General features: G+C 41.8%; 1 protein-coding gene across 4 annotated transcripts; it reads left to right on the forward strand.

The window, feature by feature from the left end:
* Positions 1-946: 946 nt before the first annotated feature.
* On the forward strand, positions 947-16905 carry snx14 (sorting nexin 14). Of its 4 annotated transcripts, none has more exons than XM_080525227.1 (30): positions 947-1083; positions 1486-1617; positions 1906-2026; positions 2374-2450; positions 2832-2910; positions 2997-3040; positions 3131-3218; positions 3362-3446; positions 3585-3741; positions 4530-4605; positions 4786-4830; positions 4920-5000; positions 5240-5354; positions 5491-5646; positions 5792-5916; positions 6244-6302; positions 6577-6603; positions 7718-7850; positions 8088-8274; positions 8373-8456; positions 8617-8717; positions 13945-14056; positions 14156-14196; positions 14367-14486; positions 14877-15000; positions 15250-15414; positions 15780-15875; positions 15993-16084; positions 16186-16242; positions 16761-16905. In XM_080525227.1, the coding sequence occupies exons 2-30, from the start codon at positions 1496-1498 to the stop codon at positions 16800-16802; spliced, it is 2811 nt and encodes a 936-aa protein (XP_080381353.1). In that variant the 5' UTR covers positions 947-1083; positions 1486-1495; the 3' UTR covers positions 16803-16905. The 4 variants fall into 4 exon arrangements, with proteins under 4 accessions (XP_080381353.1, XP_080381354.1, XP_080381355.1 ...); XM_080525228.1 differs by having other exon boundaries at positions 2377-2450; XM_080525229.1 differs by lacking the exon at positions 6577-6603.

Here is a 16905-nt window from a genome sequence, read left to right on the forward strand (position 1 = left end):
CTCTTGTGTTTTGTGTCCTTGTCTATATGGGAACTTGACAACTTCAATTTAAATTAATAATAAATAAAAAAGTATACAGTAAACCTGTGGCCCCCCACAAATTATGTAGCACCCCTCTTTGTGTGATTTGGTGAAATTATTCAAATGTGTGTTTTGTGGATTAATCTGAGAGAATAGAACAATTAATAGGTGGTAAATAAATAAATAAAGTTATAGGTAGAAGAGGGACATTTATGCTGATATAATTCTTGTTGGACTATATGCTACTGATACTGATAGTAACATTATGGTTCAAAGTTTGGGCACTCTGTCATTTCCGAATTTCGGTTGTTTATTTACTATAGCACCCCCCCGTGGGCCAATCAGTGTGAAGTGAAATGAAATGAAATCGGAGAGGCGACTATGGATCGATCGATTCCCGTTCGTTCGTGGGGCACAGCATGTTTACTGTACACTTGTTTTGTAAATGCCAGATCTCTACGGCAAGACGCATCATTTACCCAAGTTTAGTCAAAATTGTCTCAGTGGTGTGTGATATCGCGTGTGACAGGAACGAACGAACGAAGACAGATGCACAATCTCAAAAATATTAATTGTTGAACATGAGTCTCACAGTTCTACCAACACAAAGGTCCTGGCTTTAGAAGGCATGCGAATATACCTAGATAGGCAATTCAAGAAATTCCATAGGGAAATGGTCAGACTAAATCAAATATGGTGGGGAATACAGTCAGTACTCATGGCACACTACAATCCATTTCAGATGAATGTTAGGGTAAGGTCGTCCCAATATGGAGGTAGATTTGTGACTATGTTGCAATAAAACGTTCTAATGTCTAACAAATCTACCTCCATAGTCCCAAAGAACCCGTTAAGCGTCTGCCGCGACGACCGGAAATGACATCAGTTGGATTAAGGAAACCGTCGATCTGCTGTCAACAGGAAAACAAGCCACACAGTACTCAACATGAAGATAGTACTGTACATTGATTCTGGAAGAAACTATGTATCTGTCTGAAATGTGCTCATAGTTAAGACATGGATTTATGCTTGAAGAACTAACTGGTTTACATGTTATTATTGGTAAGGTCGCAATTTTGTCATGATAACTTTGCTAAGCAAAACATCTAGCTAGCTAGTGGCTACTAGTAGATAGCTAAGCTTGTTGAGCTATGTGTTCGCTGGTTACTGTGTAGCGAGCTATACATGGATTCAATTGAGCAAATGCATTCCGTGACATTTTCACATGCAAATACCACTTGGTGTTTATGCGTCTGTAGTGTTTGAGGAATTGTAAGGAATGACATCAAACCTGTTTTGAAGTTATGTATTATTTGCTTGTAAGGGCGAGCTCCTCTGGCAAACGTCATACACAATAGAGTAGTGTCTCCTGTTTTGGTTATAATAATGTAGCTAAGAAGATTTGACTAATCTCATTAGGATATCTATATGAAGTCATATTCTTACTATTTACCCCCTCAACAGATCATTGACAATGGAAGGTGTCCGAGCATATTTGGAGAAATTGAAGCAAGGACTGGGGGAAGTTGGGCGTCAATATCCTGTCCTTTGCTTTGTTTTGGTGTTTATGCTGTCATCAACTATACTCCTTAATAGGTATTTTTGCAGACATATAATGGATATTTCCAGTGTGTTTCACTCTGTTATTCTATGCTATGTGTTATTTTAAGAATGATGGAAATAGACTACCATGCTGTTTTTAATTCATTGAATAGAATCTTCATCAAGGCATTTTTTTCATCAAAAAATGCCTTGTTACAGTTCAGCATCTCTTCTCTAAACATTGAGTGCCATTTTATAGTTATATATAACATTTTATATATCTGTATGTTATCTATCACATCTATTTCATAATGTCTGTGTCTGACAATATTTCTGTTATAGGTATCTACACATTCTGATGATATTTTGGTCCTTTCTGGCTGGTGTGATTACATTCTATTGCTCCCTTGGCCCAGAGACCCTTCTGCCAAACATTCTTCTCACCTTTAAACCCAGGAATAGAGTAAGCCAAATATAAAAAAACACAAAATGCCAGTAGTCAGAGGGCAACACAATGCAGTGCAGTCATATTAATAATGCGAGTCGTGGCCTGGGGTGGCCCAGTGATCTAACACTGCGGTCTACAGTGCACACATATGCTCATGTCGGCATGGGTTAGAATCCTCTCTCCCTTCTTCCCCTTACTTTCTTGTCTGTCTTCACTATATCTGTTCAAAAAATAAAAAGATATGTGTGGGACTGCCCCACTCAGAAAAAAAAGAACTTTTAGTTGAAAGTTGCTTAACTAGTATAATTTGCTAATATTAAAAGTATGTGTGAGGTTCATGATCTCCCCTTCTATTTCTCCAGCAGCAAGAACAACATGAGTTGTTTCCATTAGGACACAGCTGTGCAGTTTGTGGAAAAGTAAAGTGCAAACGTCATAGGTATGTCTGACCACTCAGTATAAAGAAGAACACACAGGATTCATCACATAAACATTTATGGTGACTGTTTGGAAGTTGTGTTAGTGTTGTAGTGAACTTGACCTTAGTCAGTGTTTGCCCCAAGGATTGCAGGTGATGTTTTTGTTTGCCGTAAGACAGCGATGGCTTTGACCATGCAAAATAGTAGGTAGTACATGTCTGTATTGGCCAGGGTTGCATCATATCTTCCAAAAAGATATGTTCTCTGAGATCTCTGCTGTAAAAGATTTCACTTCTATACCACCACTTTCTAGTAAGGGTAAAACTGCCATCTAGTGGACCTTATGAAGCAGTGCTGCCCAGGATGCACTAATCATTTGTACTATATCATGTACTTCACAGACCAACATTACTCCTTGAAAACTATCAGCCATGGTTAGACCTTAAAGTGTATTCTAAAGTGGATGCATCCATGTCGGAGGTACAGTAACAATTCCATTTATAACCAAATAAAATGAAATGTATATCATATATCTGGTAAAACTTTTTTTCTTCTTTGACCTGAAGGTGCTCGAGTTGGTTCTGGAGAATTTTGTGTATCCTTGGTACAGGTGAGCAGATTCTGTCTTTGTTTTGAAAGATACGACTTTGGCAGGAGATGTATTGGAATCTGCTATATTTTGCTGCCGTTAATTTTTCAGGGACATCACAGATAATGAGGCTTGCGTGGACGAATTGAGAATGACCTTCCGTTTTTTTACAGCTGTGTTGGTCCGACGAGCCCAAAAGGTGATCAATTGTTCTTAGTTGCTTTCATCTTCCCTTCTGTTCATGTGAAGAAGTGAAATATTATGCAGTTTGAGAGATTTTACAAAGCATTTACATTTATGTTAGAATCAAAAGAATTTGCACTAGTTGCTTAATTGTTACAGGTCGATGTCCCGTCTGTTGTTGCTGGCAAAATGATGAAAGCTGCCTTGAAGCACCTTGAAATCATTGCAAAGGCGTGGCAAAAAGGTTTCTGGCCACATTATCGTACACATAATACAAAATATTCCTGATTGCAAGACATTGGTCAATATTCAGAGAAAACTGAATGTTTGTATGTTATCTGTCTCTCTTTGTCCCTATCCCCCACTCTCTCCATCCATCTAGTGAAGAACTCTGAGGGTTTGCAACAGGCTGCTCTGGATGAGTATGGTCCTGATCTGCACACTGCACTGCGCAGTCGAAGAGATGAGCTGCTTTACCTCAGGAGACTGACAGAGAGGCTCTTTGCCTACGTCATGCCTCCCAAAGCAACTGACTGCAGGTAAGGCCACCTCAGTCAGACAGAGCAGATGCTTCTGGAGGAGGAAAAGAAACATGCATCCATGCTCCACAATTGTTCATAACCACTATGTCATTATCAGGTTTATTGAGGTTAAACTGTTAATTATTAATCAATCACCAGAAGTGAAAACATTCTGGTGATTCAGGTCTTTCAAATAGGAACCATTGAAATTCTTCCATCATTTTACCACAGGGTATAATCATTTGATTGTCATGTCAAGCAGGGCTGCACGATATTGGAAAAATAGATAGCTGCCTAAAATACAGGAATTCACATGACTTGAATAGCTAATTAATTATTCTAGAATGATTGGGGTGATTTTGTAGGAGGCCATCTGCATAGAAAAAAATGCAGAAAAAATACTTTTTACTCTGAAGACTCAACTTATGCCTTGCATGTCTCGTACAGCTCTGGGATGGCATTCAGATCTGGCTTTGCACTCGTCATACAGAGCTTTGTGGTGCCGACTTAAATGGTCAAAGAAATTAGTTGTGTTACAGCAGCACCACGACTATTTATTTTGGACAATTGCTAGGCACTGTCGACAAAGTAGCTGTTTTTGGTCAACATCATCTTTTCTGTAGCCGTAATAATTCCATACAGTTGACGTTGCTTTTCTTTTCGGAAGCAAAATATTGTGCTGCGATGTGACTATTGCACATGCGCACAGCTCGATGACAATGCTGGAACAATATATCGTGCAGCCCTAACAAGTCGCATGGTATTTGTTGCTGTGCTCATATTTTGTGTGACTCTTCTTTTCTCAGATCTCTTTCTCTGCTGATGCGAGAGGTCATGACAGGGTCTGTGATCCTCCCCACCATGGACTTCATGGCTGACCCTGTAAGTGTAATACTCTATACCGCACAGGTGCTTGGTGCAATAGTACTGAATTATACACAATTAGTACACAGCAAAATGTCCTCTCTATGTACTCTTTACATCAATATTTCATCAATGAAATGCATGAATCAAACACTTTTTGATTTTGATGATAAAAAATGTGTTCTTGTTTATTTCTAGGATACTGTGAACCTCATGGTGCTTATATTCATTGATAACACTCCAGTAAGTAAAGACGCATAATACTGTAGTCTACAGAAGCACCATACTCTGTTTGGAGCTCATGTGCTCACCTCCTCTAACTGTTTTCCCAGCCTGAGCAGGCCACGGAGCCCCCATCTGCTCCAGTTCCATTTCTGCAGAAATACGCTGACCCCCGTAACAACAATGCATCTGTAAGTATGTGGTCCTGTGGTTCTGTTAAGGGGCAAAGAACACCTTTCTCAGTTGTATATTATTTTGTATTTGTATTTCGCTCTCTGCCATAAAAGGTTGCACATTAACAGCCCTTCTTTTTTTTTTTTTTACAAATGATTCATTGAAAAATGACAGGACTGAAGAATTAAGTATTGGTGAAGAGTTTTGCATCAACAACCACAGCTTCTAAACCCAATCCTCCTCTCTTCTTCCCAAGGTGCTGAAGCTGGATCTGAAGGAGATCCGGGAGCAGCAAGACCTGCTCTTCCGCTTCATGAACTTCCTGAAGCAGGAGGGGGCTGTGCACGTGCTCCAGTTCTGCCTCACTGTGGGTAAGGAGCACCCACCTACCTATAGCAAAATATATTTATGCTGAGGAGTTTACCCATTGAAGACAATGGAAGAACCCATAGTCCAGGCCATCGCTCCCTTGGCCCATAGAGTGACTTTTACTTATTTTTTATCCAGAGGAGTTCAATGACAAGATCCTGTGTCCGGAGCTGCATGACGCTGAGCTACAGCGTTTGCATGGAGAGGTGCAGCACATTTATGATACGTACTGCCTGGAGGAGAGCATCGACAAGATCAGCTTTGACCCCTTCATTGTGGAGGAAATACGAAACAGTAACACTCATGACTTAACCATAATCATTGATTGCATAATGTAACATGAGCACCCTTTTCTGAATCTCATGTACATTTTCCTTACGTCTACATAATGTAGAGTGTATATTAAATAATATGCGTTCTATACCATCTATTTCATCAGTTGCAAAGGGACCCTACATGGGGGTGGAGAAGCTGCAGACCATGCGCTGCTTGTTTGCGGCCTATGAGCACGTCCTGTCTTTGCTTGAGACTGTTTTCACCCCCATGTTCTGCCACAGTGATGAGGTGAGCCCAAGTCAAGCACTCTGTGAACATAAATCACCCCATAAACTCCTACATGATCATGATGAAAGGGGTAGTGGCGGATAGTGAGTTGGACTGGTGATCGGAAGGATCAAATCCCACCTGGGAACATCACCACTAGTGTGCCTTTGAGTAAGGCACTTAGCCCTAAATTACTCCAGGGAGAATGTCCCTGTAATCTCTACTTGTAAATCGCTTTGGATTAAAGTGTCTGCTAAATAGTAAATTATTATTAAATCATTTATTTATGATGAAATGATAACAGTGACTGTATATAGATTTCACCCTTCCTTTACTCTTTCTGTGCAGTACTTCAGACATCTGCTGAGGGGAGTAGAGTCTCCAACCAGGAACTCGAAAATGAACAGGTTTGTGTTTCTTCGGCAACAAGTTTAATGGGAGAGCCATCGTTATAATCCAAGATGTGATTTTCTGCATAGTTTATTTTCACTTATATATTACACAAAGAGTCCATTCTAAGATGATGTTAATCACAATCACATCATGATGACATTGGCCTCAACAACGATAACACAGGCTAACTAATTACAACTAAGGTCTCTAGGAGTGTGTAGCCTTTTGGTGTGGTGGGCTGGGCATGTTATCCTCGCAGCCTATAATTCCTTATGCCTATTGTTCCAGGGGTAGCCTGACTTTGGATGATATGAGGTAAGTATTATTTGTCATGATGCAGGCCAGTGTTACCAGGCTGCACAGAGTGGTATTTATATATGCAATTTATACAATAATTTGCCCAGAATGCAGTGAAAATAAAGAACATTGTGGAGCAATAAGAACTAGGCTTGTGCAAGTCAGTGCTTGTGTTTTGAATGCCTGATATGTACTGACAACTTACCTTGTTGTATTGCAATAGCTTTTGAGTTTGGCTTATGTTACAGTTTTGAAAGATATATATATATATATATATATTATATATCAGTTAATTGGTGGTTGTTGAAGATATGCAATGTATCTCTTCTTCACAGTCCAGTATCAACAATTGTTGGTCTTGGGCTTGAAAAGTCATGCATAAACTCAAGAGCCACGGAATGGAGGAAGTGAGAAAGATGGCATTGTCTGTTGTCCTCAAGCCTCAAAACTTCCCATGCTGTCTCTTGGTTGATCCGTGCCTTGTGTGTGTGTGTGTCCATGGTTTTCTTGTGTATAGTGGGCGCCAGTTCCCCTCAGTGGGACAGTGTTGGAGGCCCTCAATTTCAAATCATCTCCCATTTATTTTCAACTCTCATTGTGTGTCCTTAATACCTTAAATACTTAATAACTTTTCCACCCAACATTTTAACCTAGATTTAATTTGTGATGATGAAATACGTCTATTTAGGAATGTGCCTCTCTCTCAACAAGCATGGGCTCCTGTAATACACAACTACCAACTGTTATTCCTTGCTTGTGTGTACCTGTTCCCATTTGTCTGCTTGCTATTAGATGAGTGTTTTCCCGGTTTTCATGTGTACTCCTTTGTGTGTTTTTATTTGGATTTGGACCTCAGCTTGGCATTCTGACTGTCAATATCACCTCTGGGATTATAAATAGGATTTGGGTATAGCACCATTAAGGGGCAATGCTGATTGTTTTGCTGTGCACAATGTATGGGTTAGTTAACTGCTCTCCACAGCTATTGACAGAAACACAGGAACTCTCACACCGCTGCCTTTCTGACTGGTCCTTGTTCATAGACACTGACTGGTCCTTCATGGAACCTGCCTCTCCTCCAAGCTTGTCCTAGTTTGTGTGTTCACATGTGTACATGTTATTCTGTGCACAGGAACACGTCCAAGCGCGGGGAGACCTTTGGCATCAGCAGGATTGGCAGCAAAATCAAAGGGGTCTTCAAGAATACCACCATGGAGGGCTCTATGCTGCCGTCTTACCTCACAGTCGATGTAGAGGAGGATGTGGTGAGAACTTCACCTCGAAAGCGAACATATCCAAAAGACAAAAAACAGTCATGACTTTCATTTCACCATTTTTGTATTCTATTCCTTAGTATGAACATAGGTTTTTGTTGTGCTTCTCACACACTGACTAAAATCCCTTTTATTTCGTATCACTTTCAAAGTTTCTGCTCCGTGATATTCTTACTACAGGTTTCCCCATTATGACTGACACATGCACTCATTTTCCATGTCCTTCAGGTAGAGGAGGCCACAGTGGTGGTAGAAGATGACTCACCAATGGAGGCAGTCAGCACTCCTGGGGTCCTGCGGAACCTCTCAGCCTGGGGCATCTGCATCCCCTATGTAGATTTCTTTGATGACGAGGTGAAGAGGGAGAGGATCCCTGTGTTTTGCATCGACGTGGAGCGCAATGACAGGAGGGAAGGTTAGTGAACGGGCCTGTCTCTCATGTGCATTAAGGAATTATGACTAAAATGTTAATGCGAGAAAAAAACATCTTGTGGTGTTCTCTTCTTCTTTTAGTGGGGCATGAAACTGAGAAATGGTCTGTTTACAGAAGATACCTTGAATTCTATGTCCTAGAATCAAAACTGACTGAGTTCCACGGTAAGATGGTTTCCTCTTTTTGACAGAAGTGTACTCTTTTTTTTTTTTTGCTTGATCAGTTTGTGCTATGGTTTCATGTCCTGTAGTTAGGTAGTGAAAACACACTACCTTATTGTACTGTTTGAAAGTGGATCTGAATTTCTCTAACCCTTTTGTGTAGGCTCATTTGCAGATGCCCAGCTCCCATCCAAAAGAATTATTGGACCAAAGAACCATGAGTTCCTGTCATCAAAGAGGGAGGAATTTGAGGAGTATTTGCAGGTATGCGCAGGATAAGTTACATTAAATGTCCATGCCCAATGCCCATGTACATTACATTTAGTAAATAAACAGAGGGTAGGAAGGGAGGGAGAAGGCTGCGAACGGTGTCACAATAAAACCACAGCCCTATGCTTCCCTACACCTCTAATCTAGCATATCTACCTAGGTACAGAACTGCTAACTAATCTACCCGGAACCTAAATCTAACTGCTACAAAGGATGAGTGACATCCGCTCGTTCTTACCTAGTGTGTTTAGACAAACAGTTACCTACGTGATGTGATGTAAACCCCAGGGTATCTTACCTAGCCCTCTCCCATGATAAGGCAACCGGGGACCATAGGTAAACCAAACAAACACTAGACAGACAAATGTAGCAACCAACTAATATACTAAGTAACAAAACAGAATGAAACAGAATTACTCAAAATAGAATGAAACGAATGAAACAAACATAGCCTCTTCCCTCTAACCTACACAAGTAACAAACAGCCACATATATAGGGAACAGGTAGACAGGTGATTGGTTGACAAGACAGGAACACAGGTGGACTTGATGATGGATGATTAACAGGGAGACAATCAAGGGATCACGAACACCTGGGAGAGAGAGAGAGACACAGACACAAACACAAAGCAAAAACAGACAGGGACGTAACACTCCCACCCATAAAGAGCAAACCCAGGGTTTGTGATATTAAAGGCCAATAGGGGTAGTGCACTTACCCACTATCAACAACCCAAAAATCATGAAGCCACTAACACAACAAAGAAAAACAAGTTACCGTACATCAAATTCAGGGAAAAAAAACATATTAACGGTCTGCCAATCAAACAAATCTCTGCATCTAAGCACGAGAAAGTGCATCAGCTATTACATTCTCTGTCCCCTTCTTATGGCGTACAACCAAGTTGAAACCTTGAACCAGCAAGGCCCAACGCATAAGGCGGTGATTATGGTTGTACATGCGGTCGAGAAAAACCAGAGGGTTATGGTCTGTAAACACCTCCACGGGGTAAGTACTAGACCCCACATAAACTTCAAAATATTGTAAGGCCAATAGTAAGGCTAATGTCTCCTGCTCGATGGTCGAGTACCTGGTCTGAGCTTGATGGAACTTACGGGAGAAATAACAGACGGGATGATCCACTCCATCCGCATCCTCCTGTATCAGCACAGCACCCGCACCAACGGCACTGGCATCAACCTCCAGCTTGAAGGGCTTCTCAAAGTTTGGAGCAGAGAGAACAGGTGAATTACACAGTAATACTTTGGCTGACTCAAATGCACAGTGGCATTCAGCAGACCAAAGGAACGACATTTTAGGACTTAGTAGACTGGTCAATGGCACAATCACAGTGGAAAATTTTCGGCAGAAACCCCGATAATACCCAACCATTCCCAAGAACCGGCGCAACTCACGCCGAGTGGTGGGGGCTGGAAACGCCGCTATTGCAGATACTTTGGTCGCCACAGGGCGCACTACACCGCACCCAACCTCTTTACCGAGGTATGTCACGGTCGCCTTTCCGAACTCACATTTTGCCAAGTTCAATGTCAACTGAGCATTGGCTAGACGCTCAAACACCACCTCCAACGATCTAAGATGATCAACCCATTTGGAAGAGTGACCAGGTCATCCAAATAGGCTGTACAGTTGTGAACATCATCTAAAACCTGGTTAACAAGTCGCTGGAAGGTGGCAGGGGCGTTACGTAAACCGAATGGCATGACAGTGTATTGTAGAAAAGTATCCGGGGTAGCAAAGGCGGAGATCTCAGAGGCCCGAGGTGTGAGCGGAACCTGCCAGTACCCCTTCAACAAATCTAGTTTGGTCACAAATTTAGCAGCACCAATAGTGTCCACGCAATCATCAATACGGGGTAGGGGGAATGAGTCTGCCACAGTAATGGCATTCACCCTACGATAATCAGTGCAGAATCTAAATGTTCCGTCAGGTTTGGGAATTAACAGACAGGGCGAGCTCCATGGGCTAGAACTGCGGGTGGCAAGGTTGTTCTCTAACAAATAAGCAACTTCCTCCTTCATGGCCTGCCGTTTTGACATGTTAACCCGGTAGGCGTGCTGCTTAATTGGGGCTGCATCTCTAACATCTATGTCATGCTGTAACACAGAGGTACGTGAAGGAACATCAGAAAACAGACTTGAAAAAGCATGTACTAAATTCACAATATCTGCTTTTTGGGTCTGATCTAAATGGGTTAGATGAGAGGGCAGGGAACTCAGCATCTCTGAGTTACCGAGCCGAGCGCATTGCTGGGGCAGGTTGCGCAGGACAAAACCATCCTCATCCACACCACCACTAAACACTGAGGTGAAGTTAACCACCGGGGCGACGGAGACAGCAGCAAGGGGAGTAACCTTTCTCTGATGGTATAACTTCAACATGTTAACATGACAAACACGAGACCGCCGTCTACGGTCGGGAGTCTGAACCACATAGTCAGTGTCAGTTAGTTTCTTCTCAATAACATAAGGACCGAAAAAGCGAGCTGAAAGAGAAGAACCTAGTATGGGCAACAACACTAAAACCTTGTCACCTGGCTGGAAAGACCTCAGGACAGCCTTCTTATCAAAGTGGGACTTCATTGACTGTTGAGCTGAACCAAGAGCTTCTCTGGCCAGAGCGCATGCATCATGTAGGCGCTGTCTCACTTTACTCACATAGTCTAGCACGTTTATGGGACCAGAACTAGTGGACATCATCTGATCTTTTAAGATCTTTAGCGGCCCACGCACAGTGTGACCGAATACTAACTCAGCTGGACTGAACTTCAAGGACTCTTGAACTGTCTCACGAATGGCAAACAGAACAAAAGGCACTCCCTCATCCCAGTCCTTGCTGGTGTCCATGCAGTATTTACGGAGCATGGACGTCAGAGTTTGGTGCCAACGCTCCAATGCACCCTGACTCTCTGGGTGGTACGCACTGGAGATTTTGTGCTCTATGCTGAGGGTCTTAAGGACCTGAGCGAACAGCTTTGACAGAAAATTGGAACCTTGGTCGGTCTGTATCACCTTAGGCATGCCAAAGGTTGCAAAAAACGTAGTTAAAGCTGACAGAACTGCCTTGGAGGTGATTTTCCGCAGAGGAATGGCCTCCGGATAACGGGTAGCAGCACACATTATAGTGAGGAGGAATTGATGGCCTGACTTTGATTTAGGTAAGGGACCCACACAATCCACTATAACCCTTTCAAATGGCTCCCCCATCACAGGGATTGGATAAAGGGGAGCTGGAGGGATAACCTGGTTAGGTTTCCCTGTGATCTGACAGGAATGGCAAGTTCTACAATACCCAGCCACATCACTCTTTAACCCAGGCCAAAAGAAATGTTGCAGGACACGGTCATACGTTTTTGTCACTCCTAAATGACCGGACCACGGGATGTCATGAGCTAAGGACAACACTTGGGCTCGGAATGGCTTTGGGACTACGATCTGGAACACTGCACCCCAAACTCCATCCGACCCCCTACGGGACATCCACTTGCGTAACAACAGCCCATCCTCAAGGAAATAAGCTGTGGATTCCTTATCCACTTCCTCACGAACTACGATACCAGAAAAACACTTGACACTTTTTTTTAGCTGATGACATTCTGGTGTTGCACAATATTATTGCACAATGACTCATTTAATTTAGGTCAAAGTATTGTATGTGTATTTTAGTCAATACATTCTATTTTTTTAGTTCCTAAAGCTAGCTCCTTTTTTTAGCTCCTCCTAAAACGATTTGTCACATGCTGTGACATATGACATCTCATACTCAGAAGTGAGATGTGCCTAGCCTAGCGCCTGTCTTGTAACGTTAGCGCCCAGAGTCAAATATAAACCCACTTACCTGGCTTTTTTGTGACTTGAGTCAAACAACCTTTTGTCACATTTTATTGAGAACTGCTCCTATATCTGACGTTACTTTCCCAAATAGCTCCATGTAAGGCAAGGCAAGGCAAGTTTATTTGTATAGCACATTTCATACAACAGGGGCAATTCAAAGTGCTTTACATGCATTATTTAAAAATACAGCAAGAGGAGCATCGGAAAATAAAAATTACAATGAATAAAAGCAAATATAAGAAGTAAATAGATAAAAATAAAAAAAGACAATAGTTAAAAAGACGTTGATAGAAGTGTTTGTGTTTAATCATAACTGGTGCAAAACATGAAGGTTTTTAGCTTAGATTTAAATATGTTAAGGGTTTGGGCCTGTTTGATTTCTTCATGAATGAATGAATGAATGGTCTTTATTGTCATTAATACAGTACAGGTACCATACAACGAAATTTAGGAGGGGGGGCTCCCCTGGTGCTTGGAAAAAAAGACTAAACAAGAGGGCCAAGGGTAAAATAAAAAAGGGAAAAGAGCTGGTTTACATAAATAAAGGCTATGTACACTATCTACTATACTATACTACTATACTATACAATAAAACACTGTGCTGTACTCTATGCTATGCTATAAATATCCTAACCTTTCCTATATCTGAACCTTATGTACACAAGGGTTGTCATATTGCACATAGTATTATTGCACATTCATTTAAAGTGTCGCAGTTAGCAGGTTTGAAATGTTCACAGTTGTATTTCAATATTGCACTTATGTTTACAATCTAGTAGCTGCCATCAAATTGTCTAGATTGTCCAGGGCCTAGAACCTAGGTCTTTGCTGTGTTCAGGGCCTGAATGGCCCTGGGGTAGAAGCTGAGCTTCAGTTTTGTCCGTGCGAACATGGTCCTGAACCGCCTGCCTGAGCGCAGCCGAACAACAACGAAGTGTTCGTTCCCAGGGTGGGATGGGTCCCTGGAGATCTTGGAGGCCTTCCTGAGGCAGCGTGTGTTGTAAAGCTCTTCCAGAGAGGGGAGGGGGGCGCCGAGGGAGTTTGTTCCAGGAGCATGCAGCAGCGTGACTGAAAGCTGCTGCACCGTGTTTTGTTTTTACTCTTGGAATTATTAGCTGATTTGTCTCAGCTGACCTTAGGGACCTTGCGGGAATATAGGGTGGGAGGAGATCTGATATGTATTTTGGTCCAAGACCATTTTGTGATTTGTATGTAATTAGGAGGATTTTGAATTCAATTCTCTGAGAGACTGGTAAGACTAACGTCACCACTCAGTGCTTCTGTCCTTTGAGTATGTTTTCCTATGAAAAAGGCATTTGTGTGTTTTCACTTATCATAATCTGTGTCTTTTTGTGTTTTTAAACAGAGACTTGTGCAGCACCCCGAGCTGAGTAACAGTCAGTTGTTAGCCGACTTCCTGTCCCCACATAGCATGGACTCTCAGTTTGTGGACAAGATGCTGCCTGATGTAAATTTGGGTATGTAGACATTGCTATTTTATGCACTATGTTACATAATGTTGTTGATGAGCTAGATTATTGATGCATTATTGTGTTACTGATAATTGTCCTTCTCAGGTAAAATCTTCAAGTCTGTCCCTGGAAAACTAATCAAAGAGGTAAGGCACATTTGGTCTAAATGGCATAGTTTATACTTTATCTCTTTGGGTTGCAACAGACCTTACACAATATTGTTAATTTTGTTGATCGTTTGCACTTTACTTTAACTTTACTCAAAGGAATGCAAATATGATCAAACAATAGTTGCCTGATTTCCTCTGCATTCCAGAAAGGTCAAAACCTGGAGCCGTTCATCCAGTCCTTTTTCAACTCGTGTGAATCGCCAAAGCCCAAACCCAGCAGGCCAGAGCTTACCATCCTCAGCCCCACTGCTGAGTACAATAAGATGGTGAGCACAGACCGTAACCGTAACCTTGTCACTTAGTGTTAACTCCCCATGTGTCCTTGGTCATTATGTCATACACACTACAGAGGGTACACTGTTTACGTGAAGGGGAATGTATACATTTTCTGGGGAAGTCTATTCATTTCTGAACTCTGTGTATATCCCTTATTATCCCTTATGAATACACTTATGGTAACTGATGTATCTTAGTGTACATCTCTTGGTTACTGTGGACAGAGCATGTTTGAAAATTGTTTTACCTCCTCCCTCAGTTTTAAATTAAAATGGACTTTTTCCGATCTTGACTGGCCTTCTAGCTAGAATTGCTGGCCTGTTAAGTGATATCTTTCATTGCCTGACAGTATAAAAGACATTATCTCTCTGACCATTTAGCTCTTTAGTGATCTTTTCAAAAACAACGCCAACCTGTCTGAGAGTATGGAGAAGAGGCACAACCAGAACTACTTCATGGAGATGATCTCTCTGAACGGGATGTATGACTACATGATGTATGTGGGTAAGTGACCAAGCACAAGAGGAGACATACATTACTTTCACAGATAATAAGTGAGCCATGAAATATGTCACTAATGCAAACAGTTCAAAGAAAAATGGCAAATAAGTAAAATGTTAGGAATTTTGAGCATTGGTACTCTGCTTGCTGTCATTTAAAAGAATCAAGGATGATAGTATGATGAGGGTTGTCAGATACCCAACCCTGTTGCTCACTTACCATTCTCTCTGTTTATTTGTGCTGTGTTGATAGGTCGAGTTGTGTTCCGCATGCCAGACTGGTTACATCACCTCCTGTCAGGTGGACGGATCCTGTTTAAGAACACATTCGAGGCTTACATGGACCATTACATGCAGTCTAAACTAGACCACATCCTACAAGAGCATCGTATGGTGTCGCTCATCACCCTGCTCAGAGGTGTGTCTGTGTGTGTGTGCGTCAATAGTGTGTCCGTGCTTCCTTCTCAAGACACATTGGAGTAAAAGATCCAAGGTTTCTCCCCATAGATATTCACCTCCATGCTTTTTAAGAAGGGAGAGGGGAGAGAGGATATGAGGAGGCACACATGTCTTCAGTAATGCCCAGTTCAAGGACCTTAGAGTTTGTCTGTTGATGTTGTCCCTACCTCTTTCAATTTCCTTCCTGCAGCACTAATCACTGAGGTGCAGTTTCAGTTCAATGCACGTCCATGTTCTATGGTTTGTTTATTGACCTCATGATTGCCTTTCCATGTCTGACCCACCTCTCCCAGACTCATGGTTACATTTCCTCAACTATCTTAGATGCTGTATTTTGTGAGACCAGTGATGAGCGCACCACAGAGGACAAGCAGAGAAGAGCCAAACAGACGTTTGAAGAAATGATGAAGTATATGCCAGGTTAGATCCAAGATGTTTATCGTCTTTGTCTTGTCAGTCATATGCATTTACATGACACAGAGGACTTGGAACAATCTACATTTGCTTTTGACAAACATGTGTCTTCTCATCCTTTAGACATTGTGGTGAAGTGCATCGGAGAGGAGGCCAAGTTTGAAGGGATTCAGCTTCTCTTTGATGGCATCCAGCAGCCACTTCTCAACAAGCAGGTAAGCTGAAAGCCAAACAAAGAAGACAACATCCCACGGGTGGCCATGGTCTCATCGGTACAGTAACATCTGCTCTGCTTCTGTCCTCTGGCTTTCCTCAGATGACTTATGTCCTGCTGGATATCGCTGTTCAGGAGCTGTTTCCAGAACTTGGCAAGGTAAAGATAAAGATACACAAGGCGCTTTACATGGAGTTGCCTGTAAGCCAACTAGTGAATCTATAACCACTGTGGTATGCAGATTGGAAACAGTCACCAGAGCAATAAAACAATAACTGAATTTTAAGGAAAGCCAACTGAAAGCCAAATTCATCCTACGGTTAGTTTATATTACAACATATGAGATAACTACAGCATGAACTAGTTAGAATTCAAATGTATCACATGGTATCTGTGCAAATTAATGTAAAACAACTTGGGATACATTTAGTATTTTAGTTATCTTATTGTACGCATTGCTATGTTATGGATCTACTAAACCCTTGAAAGTATACAAAACAAAAGTTAAAACAGGTCTATTGGCTTCACTTTGTGTTTAAAGTTTAAGGTGATAGACCTTGATGTTTTCACCAAATTCCAAATATTTACACATTGAAGACATAATACTTTCTGAAGAATGGAAGTAGGAAGATACCAGTCTTCTTGCTGTATCTCATGGGGATTTGTTTTGTCTACAGCAGAGAGAGCCAGGACCCTCGGACATGAGTGATTGGATGTAGAGAACAAGCTTGAGGCGTCTCTTCCCCTGAGCCAGAGGAACTGCAATAAGCTTAACATATTCCAATGTCTCTGGGAGAATATCAACATTCCAATGTATAATAA

This window comes from Nansenia antarctica, assembly GCF_963989245.1.
Source record: "Nansenia antarctica genome assembly, chromosome: 3".
In the NCBI taxonomy this organism is placed as follows: Eukaryota; Metazoa; Chordata; class Actinopteri; order Argentiniformes; family Microstomatidae; genus Nansenia; species Nansenia antarctica.

Excerpts from the sequence above, each read along its gene's own strand:
- snx14 (XM_080525227.1), top strand. The coding sequence starts at position 1,496 with ATGGAAGGTGTCCGAGCATATTTGGAGAAATTGAAGCAAGGACTGGGG. Across the intron at positions 1,618-1,905 it reads TCAACTATACTCCTTAATAG|GTATCTACACATTCTGATGA; the intron begins GTATTTTTGCAG and ends TTTCTGTTATAG. Across the intron at positions 8,718-13,944 it reads AATTTGAGGAGTATTTGCAG|AGACTTGTGCAGCACCCCGA; the intron begins GTATGCGCAGGA and ends GTTTTTAAACAG.